Raw genomic sequence first — 12,813 nt, 5'->3', positions numbered from 1 at the left:
AGTCCATCATCCAGGTGGGAGCATGGCAGCATCCAGGCAGTCATGGTGCAGGCAGAACTGGGAATTTTACATCTTCATCTGAAGGCTGCTAGCAGATACTGACTTCCAGGCAACTAGGATGAGGGTTCTTAAAACCTACACCCACAGTGACACACCTACCCCAACAATGTCACACCTACTCCAGTAGGGCCGCACCTTCTAATAGTGCCACTCCCTGGGCCGAGCATATACAAACCATCACAGTCATGTCACTGAGTTAAAGAAGAAACTCCATGCTAAGAGAATATAAGCAATCCCCAGTGTAAAGACAAGAAAAATACATCAATTACTGAGACACTTCTGCTGGTCTCATGTTAAATGTCTTCAGTCATCATGGGTTATGTGTCAACTCATCCCGCCCCTTCCCATTTCTGTCTCTACTGTCAATCCCAAATACATTCCCAAACTCCATCTGTCCGTGTAGAGCCTTTTGGAAGGATCCATTGCTTTCCCTCTGTGAAGCTTACTGGTTGGTTGCCTTCATGCTGACATTCCAACTGCTTCCTCAGCTTCCCCTGAACTAAAATAACTTGGGTACCTTTTAAAAGATCAACCATAAACAGTGTTTTCAAAATATCATCTTGAGTTGCTTCTTTTGTTGTTGTTGTTTTTCAGATGCTGTTAAGTCTTGAGGTCTGAGAGGCATGGTAAAGGAGGGATTGGTAACTTTCTGTGTGTGGAACCTTCTATGGTGCAGGTATTCCCACCTTCACACAAGCTATAGAACCTTAACCAGCCAAAATTCCTGGAAACATGATAGCTCTTAAAAAATTTTAGACCTGCCTACTCCACCATGTACTTCTAATGCTGGCTCATCATCTGATAAGCAGAGAACCACACAGAAAACCACAGCAAATAATCCTTCAGGGTCTTCATGATACACACATGAACACAATACAGTGGATCCCAGAAGCAGGGGTATACTTTCCCCAAGGGGCCTTTGGGCCTGTTGAAAACTGAGTTGTTTCCACTTGGTGGGGAAGGGTCAGCAGGCCTTAGAAAGCTCATTCTGGTTCCAGAGCAACAGAGCACAAACCAGAAGGAAAATTCTTTGTCTCTAAGGTAGGGCTGCCAATTACTCACTGTTTGATGGGTGGAGGCTATAGAGATGTGGGGCTAGCTCTCATTTATCTCTGAATACCACGAGTGATGGCCTGGCCCGGTGTTAGTGGTCATTTGTTGATGAGCAGAAGCAAATGCATTGCCTCTCAAAAAGAACCCACATCAGTCTGGCAGAGCTTCTCAAGTTTTTACTCCTGCAACATACTCCTTACAGCAAGGTATGGATGCATGATTAAAGGTTGGCCAGTGGGTTCCTCCTTTCAGAGTGCTAGCATCCTCTTTGGCCCCCCATTCCTTCCCTCTGGCTCCCACTTTCTGGAAGCAGACACGACTAGCTAGCATCAGAGTTGAGGGTGTACCTGGGAACAATGGCGTGACAGGCTGGAGGGGCTGGCTCCTGAGAACTGTGTAGAATAGAGGCATCATGGCAGCCCTGGCCTGCATGCTTCCAGACTTTCATAAGACACAGTTTCTTATTACTTATAGTTGAATCCTACCTGATATAGGATATAAAGATTACTAAGATATTTTTGTTCACAAGACTGAAGAATCTCTCCCTCAGGTGACAGCTACTCAGTGAAGGAAGGACTGTAACAGGTCAAATATGTGATGTGGGAGTCTGAAGAGACAGCATCTGACAAGACAGTAAAGGATAGATAAATGCTTTTGTCATTTGTTGTTGTTGTGAAGAAAAGAATCCTTTAAACGTTTAATGCAAATTTGAACATAACCAGGCATGTCCAGATGGAAACACTATGCTGACTTCAAAGTACACACTTAAGAATCATGCTGACAGGGCTGAGAAGATGTGCTACTGGTCAGAGTGTTTGCCAGGACAGTGCGAGGATCAGAGTTGGGTCCTCAGGACTTTAGGGCCAGGGAGGCCTGATGTCCTGCCTGTAATTCCAGCCTCAGAAAGTCAGATACAGGAGCTCTGACTAGCAAGACTAGCCATGTCCTGTGAGCCAAGGGTTAAGAGACCCTGCCTCAATGAATAAGGAGGGAACAAAATTCAGGATGATGTCTGGCATGAACTTCAGCCTCCACATGCATGTGCATAAGAAAAACATGTGTGCACACATACACACATACACACACATGTACCATGTACTTGAAAATAGGGGGTGGGGGCAATCAAAATTGTTTTAAATCTCATAACATTTTAAGTATGTTTGTGATTTGAGGCTAGGACACTTTTATTCATAGCTGTTCTTAGACACATGCAGCCGCCTGGCCAACCTGTTAGGAGAGAAATTAAAGATTTCCGAACTGAACACTGACCACTGTTCTCTGGCTGGACTGTGTTCCACATTTATTTGACAAATAGGTCGTAAGCCTGGTACTATTGCGAGGACTGAGGGTACAGCAGGGGAAACCTGAGGAACCTCCTGTCTTTGGAATGTTTAATGTTCGATGCATTCTAAACAGTACTTGTTATATCCGGACAAGCACCATACAGGGGAGAAGAACACGAGAAGGACAGAGGAGCATTTTCAATAATATTCTCAAATAGAGTGTTCAGAGTGGGTTCCTCTAAGGAAGTGGCAGTCAGTCCATGGGGATGGGGAAGAGAGGGCTCTGTGGAGAGAGAGCTGGAAACTGAATGCCCTGCCGCAGGAGATACCAAAGGAGCCGCAGGAAGGGGAAGAGCCCCACCCCCTATACTCCCCACTCCCTGTAAGGTGTCGGTGTATCAGACTGTTGAGATAATTCATTTGCAATCAGAAAAAGAAAACATCACACTGACTGCTTTACAGCTTCCCTCTTGTCCGAGCTCTAAATCAAGCAGTAAAGTAATCACCCTGTGAGATTTGGGTCGGGTCTTTAGTCTTTTGTTAGAGCAGGCCTAGCCTCACTAGATTTCTAGACCATAGTTCTCAACCTGTGGGCCGCGCATATCCCGTATTTATAGTATGATTCATAACAGTAGCAAAACTATAGTTATGAAGTACCAAAGAAGTCATTTGATGGTTAGGGGGTCACCACAACCTGAAAAACTGTGTTAAAGGGTCACAGCATTAGGGAGGCTGAGAACCACTCGTGCAGGGCATAAAAATCACACGGCCGGGCAGTGGTGGCGCACGCCTTTTATCCCAGCACTTGGGAGGCAGAGGCAGGTAGATTTCTGAGTTCGAGGCCAGCCTGGTCTACAGAGTGAGTTCCAGGACAGCCAGGGCTATACAGAGAAACCCTGTCTCGAAAAAAAAAAAAAAAAAAATCACAATACTTCTTGTCGAGAGCTCTAACAATGAGAGAGCACGGTCGAGAGTTTGGAAGCCATTTACGCTCTGTAACTTATTAGGATAACATGGCTCAGCGTTCTGTGGAGTTGGTCTGACTTCCACTGTTAAGATGCTGGCAGTTTTTCACTGTACATTTTCATCTGGTATTTGGAATTTTATTTATATCGTTTTTTTGAATCCCATTGTCCACTCACATACTTTGCATGTTAGCCCTGCCTTATATTCCTATTAGTGTTCATTGCAGCATAATGTTTTGATCAGAATAGCCTATTATAAAGATTAGGCCTATTTGGTTTTTTTTTGTTTTTTGTTTTTTGTTGTTGTTGTTTGTTTTTTTTTTAAGTTCTAAATGGTGCACTGCCTGGGACGTTTTGTCATGTTTGGTTTTTTTTTTTTTCCATGATAAACTGAGGAACACTGATTTGAATTTAATACTTAAAATTTGGTGCACAATGATTAGAAAGCAAAGCAAGCTTAACAGTACACCAATATCATATACATTTTAAGTCCATTACTAACGTGTGTGTGTGTGTGTGTGTGAGTGTGTGTGTGTATACCATGGAGGTCAGAAGCTGGAGTGGTAAGTGCTCTTAATCACTGAGCCATCTTTCCAGCCCTAATATTATATAATTTATATTAAAATGAAACACCTCATCAATTCATAATTCATAATAGAAAATTATCTCTTTTATTTGACGTTTATTTGAAGACTAAGTATTTTTTTTTTTTTTTGGACTTGTTTCTGTATTATTTTAGTTTCTACCAGACCAGCCAAGAAAGCTGATAATTTCATGCTTATCAAATGAGAAATTCAGGGTTTTTTTTTTTTCCAAGGAAGAAATTCTGGAATCCCAGCTAGGAAGTATTTAATATTGACTTTCCAGTAATGAGTATTGACTATAAATCAAGCCCAGGCATTTTTAAATTGTACAAAGAACTTACAGAACACAAACTGAGCATTTCCGAGGGCTTGTAGATTTCTAGAAATTTTTCCTTTTGTGTAGAGCCAAACCTAGTACCTGGCATGCCACACCTAAAGGCGGACACCACAGACCTGCCCAAGCCGAGGAAGGGCTGGATAACCAAGGGCCTGTGCCTAGCCACTGGCTCCAAAGAGAGCAGACTCAGTTCTGTGCTCCTGCAGGGTGCATTTGCAGGCCAGCTCCGCACCTTAGTGGGGTCTCCACAGCAAGAGTGACCATGAACCCTGAGAGTGGCCGGGGCCATGGAGCGCGGGCTCCGTTGTTCCAGGCAGCCAGGGACCTGAAGGCCAACCTGAGGGATGCAGCCACCAGGTCCTGGAGGAGCCTGGCCAGGATGCCGAAGCCCGAGGTGCAGGACCCAGAGGCAGCAGCTGCAGGACATGAAGGCTGTGAGTCCTGGGACGAGGTTGATGGACAGAGGGTGGGCTCAGGCCTAGAAACTAGAGGAGTACTCACTGCGGCCTGGAAGGATACAGGTGCCTAGCGACCCTCAGAATGTCCTCCAACACTGCCCCCCTTTGCTGGCAGGTTTTCAGCTTTGATGTTCTCCCCACTCAGTGTTGATCCACACCCTATACTGTGGATAGGAGGGTCACTTTTCCAAGCTGAGGAGGAGACTGTTTAAAGAAATGAGTAAGCCCGTGTTCAAATAAGTAAAAGAATTCCTTGTGCCTCTGACTTAAATCACGATTTGTGCTTCAGATTTATTTGTGTGACTTTAAGTCACTTTGTTGTGCTTAACTTTCTAAAGCATGGGGAATGGATCAGCTAGGCCTCAGGAATAATAGCATAAACGGAGGCTACACTGAGGAAGTCTTCAGGAGTTGGAAATAAAGGACGCCCGTCTCCGCCCGTCTCTTAACGGCACACGCGGGCGCACAGTAAATGAGCTCTTTCCTGAAGCCCCAGCCTCAGCAACTGTGTATCGTTACCTTAGTATATTTGCAAGACACGTTTCAGATACGGGGATGCAGAGGATAAGGATGCTCCTGTGTCTGGGAACTCGATTTTGTTGCGGAGGAGGCTGATGGATCTTAAACCAGGAAGTAACAGAGGCACCTGGGCACAGGAGGACATTAGGTCAGGATACATACAGAGCATGTTTGGGAAGGTACTCAGGTGAGAGCAAACAACCAGCCATCGGAGGTTCAGGTAGAAAGCACGGCAAGCAAGGGCTAGGCAGATGCAGACGTGAAGTCCCTAGGTTTAAAACGAGGAGGATGTCCAGGCACTGAGGATAACGGGGCATGAAGTTGAGAGCTACTGAGATTGGAGAGGATTAGACTTCGGATGGTGAAATGTCTCCTAAGGGTTGAAAACTCTGCACTAGTTAAAACTAGTCTTTTAGTGAGTGGGTTAGTGGAAGAAAGTTTTCATGTTACTGAGGGACAACCTCACGGAGGATTCCACGACTGATTCAATTCCTTTCTACTAGCTTCTCCACACGTATCCACTGTGCTTTCTTGTGCTGCCACTGCCAGCCCACCCCCACCCACCCTCAAAACCCGGTCAAGTGGCCATGGAATGAGACCTCTGAAAGTCTGATCCAAAGTAACCCTTTTCCTCCTTCTGTGTCAGTTGTCTCGGGCATTTTGCAAATGCTGAACAGTAACTAGAACAAGTTCAATCCCCGTAAGAAAGAAGCATTTAAGAAACAAACTTGGTATTGCCTTTCTCTCAATTTTCAGACATTTAAATCAGTGTGTATTGGTATGGCACTGGGGGCCTTAATTTGTGTTTGCCTCATGGTTGTGGTAACATATTCTATCACCTTGGCTTCTCTTCTTCACTTGAAGTCTCCTCTTTGTATTTAAATTGGGCTGTTGGACATTGAGAGCTAAATACTCTGGGTGTATTTCATTTGTCAGAAATATTATGCACAGCCATAATAACCTGCTCTGCAGCACGGTCTTGATCCTTGCTGGTACTTTCCATAAGACCACAGGCTTTACATTTTGATGAAATTCAGTTTATGAACTTTTTTTTTTTCACTTGCAGTGCAGTCATACTGTTGTTGCTCGTGTTAGAAATCTTTTTGAACCGCAGACTGTGAAATTTTTCTCATGTATTTTCTTCTAAAAGTCATAATTTTGTGCTTTTCATTTACATATATAGTCCATTTGATATATAAAGTTATATATAAGATATATATGTGTACGATATAAAGTTTATATCAGGTTTCGGTATGGTGCCCAAATATTTAGAAGTCATTTGTTGAAATGGTTATCCACTCTCTGTTGTCAAAAGTTACAAACATTTGTCAAAAAATAACTGATATTGTATGTGTTATTTTTAGGCTATATATTTTATTCTGTTGGTGTGTATATTCCTCTATATGCTAAACACCCTACTTACACAATTCTTGCGCATTACTGTACAGTTATTATTGTTTTTGACTATATATATATATATATATTATATATATATAATTTTTTGAGACAGAGTTTCTCTGTGTAGTCCTGGCTATCCTGGAACTCACTCTGTAGACCAGGCTGGCCTCGAACTCAGAAATCCGCCTGCCTCTGCCTCCCAAGTGCTAAGATTAAAGGCGTGCGCCACCACTGCCCGGCTATATATATATTTTTTAATGAACTTGTTAATAGCTACAATATGTGTTGTGGGTTAGTGCTGATGCTTTGATTGGAAACCTGCATGAGAACACTAAAGGTCCTGTTCCCCAATTGGTTCTTGATTGATCAATAAAGCTGCTAGTGGCCAATGAGTTGGGTGGGATAGTTGAGACTTCCATATTCCTGCAGGCAGGCTAGCAGACACAGGAGAGGAAAAAAGGTTATGCCATGCTTCGGAAGGAACACCAGCCACCAGCCATGTGAGATCTAGGGTGGAGTTGCCATTGGCCACTTCCCTGACTGGGCCTGGAGTAGCAGGCAGGAGGTTAGAAAGGCAACTATGGGCAAATTTAGGGGGTGAGCTGGAACTAAAAGTAACTGAGCAACTGAGCTGAGGACAGAGTTAGAGGTGTTGAGCTGGGAGTGAAGAGAACAGGACAGTTGAGAGAGGCTTAGAGGAGTCCAGCCATTGAGCTAAAAGCATATTAAAAATAAGTTAATGTCTGTGTATGTCTTTTATCCTCAGATCCAAGGGAACCTAGGTGGGGCTGGTAGCATGGTCTGCCCAGAGCTTAAAGCAGGGTAATAGGAACTACATGCTATAAATATGTTTGTGTGACATTTCATTGAAATTGCATTAAATCAATAGACACACATTTTGGGACAGTCAACTGTGCTCTTCCCCCAGGCCTGAGAAGGCCTGCAAGTCTTTTACCACAATAGATCAAGCAATTGTAAGACTTAGGAGAGGCATTGCATTACCAGCCTTGGGCCTTGGAGCCTGCTACCTGAGCTAAGAAGAATGGACTGCCTGCTGAGCTAGCCTTGACACCTCCCAGACTGCTATGTCTTGCCCCAGCCCCTAGACTGAGCCGAGAAGAGATCCTGGGGGGTGGGGCTTCCCCTTTTCCTTTATATGTGAAAGCCAATTATTAAATTTCAAGCCTTGATCAGAGAACTTTGTCTTGGCTTTATCTCTTCTCGCCCTCCGTCCCCTTTTCATTCCCAGCCCCCTTTCAGGTGAACCCACTTGACTTGTGGCCGCAGGCGGCTACAGTCAACAGCTATGATCTTCACTCTTCCAACACAGGGACTTACTATATCTTCCCATGATTTAGTCTTTGAGATCTTTCAACATCCTCTTCTTTAAAAAAAAAAAAAAGATTTGGTTTATTTTATGCAGTTGAGTGTTTCGCCTGAATGTATGTGTGTGCACAATTATTTGTGCCTCGTGTGCATGAAGATCAGAAGAGGGCTTGGGGTCCACTGGGGTTGGAGTTATAGATGGTTGCAAGCTGCCATATAAATGCTGGGATTTGAACCTAGGTCCTCTGCAAGAGCAGCAAGTGTTCTTAACCTCTGAGTCAGCTCTCCACCTCAATATTGTTTTGGTACGGAGAAACTGTGTATGCTTTGCTGCCTTTATATGTAAGCGTTTTGGTTTCTAATCAGTTGTAAATAGTGCTTTGTAAATTTTAGTTTTCATTTGCCAATATGCAGAAATATGAATGATAGTTATGTGCTGATCTTGTATTCAGAAAACTTGCTAATCTAGTTCCTGGTTCCAGAGCTGCACTGTATGTTGCTTGAGATTTTTGTATGTAAATAACCAAGTGGTCTGAAGCCAGACCATTGTCCTTTCTATCTGCATGTCTCTTCACTTACTGTACCAACTGTAACTTTCAGCACAACATGTAAATGAAGAGATAAGAGTGGGAATCTTTTTTTGTTTGTTTGTTTGGTTGGTTGGTTTTTGTTGAAGACAGGGTTGAACAACAGCCCTGGCTGTCCCGGAACTTACTCTGTAGACCAGGCTGGCCTTGAACTCAGAAATCTACCTGCCTCTGCCTCCCAAGTTTAATCCTGAGATTAAAGGTGTGCACCACCACTGCCCGGCAGAAATCTCTTTTTATTCTTGATCTTAGGAACAAAAGAAGTCCAGATTTTAAAAACTAAGTATGATGTTGGTTGTCAGTTTTTTGTGGATGGCCTTTCAAAATGAGGAAATTCTCTTCTATTTGCAGTTAACCAAGAGAGGTGGTTTTTTTTTGTTTTTTTTTTTTTTTTTTTTTTTTTTTTTTTTTTTTGTCTTTTGGGAAAGGGGAGGAAAGTTGTTTGTTCTTTCTTTTAATTTCTTTTATAAATGTATTTTATTTAGTGTGTAGGATGTGTGTGTGTGTGTGTGTGTGTGTGTGTGTTTGTGTGTGCGCATTGGATGTGACAGTGGCACATACATGCTACAGTGAGCATGTGAAGCTGAGAGGACATCTGTGTGTAGTCCGTTCTCTTCTCCTAAGAGGAACCAAACCCAGGTCCTCTACAAGAACACTCAGTGCCCATCACTGCCTAAGCAATCATTCCAGCCCAGCTCTTTTCCTTTTCATTCAGTTCAAAATATTTTGTCAAATGTCTGCTATTAATTCTTAACCTCAATTTTGATTTCATTTCCCCATGCCTGGGATTGTTTCTTGAGAACCCTCTACCTCCCTTGAAGCTTGTCTATACTAGTTAATAAAGTCTACCAAGGTGTGTGTGTGCGTGTGTGTGTGTGTGTGTGTGTGTGAGAGAGAGAGAGAGAGAGAGAGAGAGAGAGAGAGAGAGAGAGAGAAGGGAGAATGTGTGTGATGTCATGTTCACAGTAGATGTGAATCCAATTTTATGTCCTTTCCTACAAATGAAAATAAAAACATGTTCATTCCTCTTGGTCTTTATCTGGGTCTTGACAGTGAGCTCATTTCAAGGTTTTGTTCTCACAGGTCTGGCACTGAATCTGAGTTTTGTAGATAGATATTTTGTCTTTGTAAGGTCCATGTTCCTCTCAGTCTCATCTTGTCCTCTGGGAGGTCATGCTGCTACAGCCCTCTGACCTGCTATGCTGACAGCAGACTATGAGGAGAGGGGGATGGGGGGGGGTTGGGGGGGTGGGGAACTCTTCTTGAGCAGTGCTTTTGTTTGGGACCAGGGACATTTTTGAGGGTGTGTAAACATCTCTTCACCATGTGAGGAAATGGTGGAATCACAGTATCCTGGCTTAGTAAAAGAGTCACGCAAATACACTGTCCTCGGCGGCATAGTGGGCACGTCTCAGGGTTGCCATTCCAACTCTTCAGAGTGCAAGGCTGTCACGTGAAATGTGACAGACAACTGCGGCCTCCTTCACAACCCAGGGTCACGCTTGCTCTCTTTCTTCCAGTGCTGCCAATCGAGAGAAGCTTCCAGAATGCTGCTAAAAGCAATAATTTGGATCTCATGGAGAAGCTGTTTTGAAAAGAAGGTGAACATTAATGCTGCGGACAATGTGAGTAGAAGTCACAAGTTTTGACAAGTGACTCCTCCACGTGACGGCTTGGAGTCTGAAGGTCAACTGAAATCATAGTAACTGAGGTGTGAGGGTCTGCTGTGGGTGTTAAATCTAAAGGTGGAATTAGGCAGCAGAGCAGGCTCCCAGTGTTTTCTCTAGGAGAGGGAAGTGTGCAGGGTCTTAAGTGCATCCTTGCCAAGTCTGTGGGTAGGCAGGCAAGTCCACCATTGAGATGCCAGCCTTAGACTTGGTCCTAGATTGTATCCTGTGAATCAGTTCAGTCTTGCCCATTCTGGAAAGCCAGGCTATGCTTTGCTGTAACATCTGGGCTTTTTTTTTTTTTTTTTTTTTTTTTTTTTTCCTCCCTCTCTGTGATACCCAATATGGTTAGGGATTTCAAGATTTAAAATGTAAAGAAGTATGTGGATTTTCATCTTACTGCTTTTGAAATGGAAAGCATCCACATGTTGGGCAATGAAATCTGGCTTTTGTTCTTCAAATACCTAGGCTCTGGGGGAGAAGTCCTCTGCCAGAAACATGGAGTTCCAGTTGCTTGTCTTGGTGGGGAGTCCCTTCAAGGCACAGTTTATCAGCATGAGCTGGCTGGGAGGTACAAGCTTGCTTAGGATGAACTGTAGAGTGCTCTGAGGTCACAAAGGCAAAGGTGGATTTAATGCTAAATAAAACAGAAGCCTCAGGGTCCCTGCCTGTCCATGCCCCTGCCAGGGAACTGGGAGGGCTCTCGAAACATTGCCCAGGGTTATATGATTTTCATAAGACCTGAAAAATGAAAACATGATAGCAGCAACAAATTATACATTTCTGATTTGGGGCTTTAAAAAGAGCTCTCCAGGGCTGGAGAGATGGCTCAATGGTTAAGAGCACTGGCTGCTCTTCCAAAGGTCCTGAGTTCAATTCCCAGCAACCACATGGTGGCTCACAACCATCTATAATTGGATCTGATGCCCTCTTCTGGTGTTTCAAGGACAGTGTGCTTATATACATTAAATAAATAAATAAATAAATAAATAAATAAATAAATAAAAACTCTCCAAGTCTCAGGAAGTAGCTCTGTCAGTAAAGTGTTGGTGAAAAAGCCAGGCTTGGTAGCGCAAGCTCATAACCAACCCCCATGCTGAGGAGGCAGAGACTGAAGCTCTCTGGCTAGCCAGCCTAGCTTGATTGGCAAGCCGCAGGTCCCACTTAAAAAATGCTTCAAAAATCAAAGTAGATGACTTCTGAGAAACAACGCCTGGGTTGACTTCCAGTCTCCACATGAGTAAGTGTAAGTACAGGGCTCCCTAAATAGATGTCACAAAAATCCCTAAACTTAGGTGTCACAAAATCTGTATCTTTCTGTCCCGGCTGGAAGGTCATGACAACAAACTGCATGGTCTAAGTCATGCAGCACACGTAGCAGAATAATCTTTAGCAGTTGTGAGTGAAAACATGAGTACATGCTGGAATATGTGCTCGTGCGTGCACTTATGGGAATTTATATGTTCATACATGTAATTCATATTTATGTGCTTTTTTGACATACTATAGATATGTTTTATATATATTATACTAATTCTACTAATATAGTCTATATAAATAGCCTATATATTTTATATTATATATAATTGTATATATAACTATATAACTTATAACTACATATATATCCAGAAAAAAAATTATAGCATAACAATTCTAGAAACAAAAATATAGGGAAGAAGGGGAGGAAAGAAAAGAGTATAGGAAGAGAAAAGAAAAGATAAGATCTGGTTGGGGCTGGAGAGATGGGCTCGGCTATTAAGACCACTGGCTGCTTTTGCAGAGGACCTGGGTTAGATTCCTAGAACCTACATGTCAACTCACAACTGTCTGTAAGTCCAGTTCCAGGAGATTTAACACCCTCTCCTGTCTTCTGTGAACATGCATGGAGACAGAAGCAGGGGGGATCTCTTGAGCTTGAGGCTAACCTGGTCTACATAGTGAGTTTCAGGCCAGCCAGAGCTCTAAAAATGAAAAAGAAAACTAAAGAAAAGAAGCTGGCATGTAAACAAAACAAAACAAAACAAAAACCCTTTGAAAATAGTTATTAGCTAAATTAAGATTTTTCAAATATTTACTTATTATGAGTATTAAGATTCATTTTTTTAAGTAAGTAAATCAGTAGCAATTTTTCTAACTAGCAGGATATACAGTCTCTGGTATACATCTAAAATAGTTTAAAATTTAAAATTTACACATTTAAAACTGTTTTCTACACAAAGTAGTTGTAATACTGGTTTTTAACCTACAGCTTCACACATGCTAGGCAACCTATCACTGATCTATTTCCCCATACATTTGTGTGTGTGTGTGTGTGTCTGTGTCTGTGACTCTGTATTCACATCTGCGTGTGAGTAGGTGTTCACATGGGTGAGCATGTATACGGAAGCCAGAGAATATCCTTGTATGTCAGCCCTTCCCTCTCTGGCGCGTGCTGTCTTTCCTTAATTCTACAAAAGGAGGTGCACAGGATCTTTACTACGTCTATACAAAGTCTGTGGGTGGTCTGGAAAGCCCGCCATCAGGGTTATGGGCCTGGACTTGGTCCTAGATTGTAGCCTGGAGATCAAGCCCAGGCC

General features: G+C 43.0%; 1 protein-coding gene across 1 annotated transcript in view; it reads left to right on the top strand.

Annotated features, from left to right (window-relative positions):
* The first annotated feature begins 4,464 nt into the window (after positions 1 to 4,464).
* The window catches only part of LOC117702158 (ankyrin repeat and death domain-containing protein 1B-like), a 57,736-nt gene continuing 49,387 nt past the window's right edge, over positions 4,465 to 12,813 (top strand). The window contains 3 exon segments of the mRNA XM_034493449.2: positions 4,465 to 4,716; positions 10,091 to 10,158; positions 10,160 to 10,195. Of these exon segments, the coding sequence (XP_034349340.1) occupies positions 4,545 to 4,716; positions 10,091 to 10,158; positions 10,160 to 10,195 (276 nt within the window). The 5' untranslated portion in view covers positions 4,465 to 4,544.

This window comes from Arvicanthis niloticus, unplaced genomic scaffold, assembly GCF_011762505.2.
Source record: "Arvicanthis niloticus isolate mArvNil1 unplaced genomic scaffold, mArvNil1.pat.X pat_scaffold_517_arrow_ctg1, whole genome shotgun sequence".
In the NCBI taxonomy this organism is placed as follows: domain Eukaryota; kingdom Metazoa; phylum Chordata; class Mammalia; order Rodentia; family Muridae; genus Arvicanthis; species Arvicanthis niloticus.
Note: the sequence above shows the minus strand (reverse complement) of the source record. Positions and strands in the feature narration are given on the sequence as shown.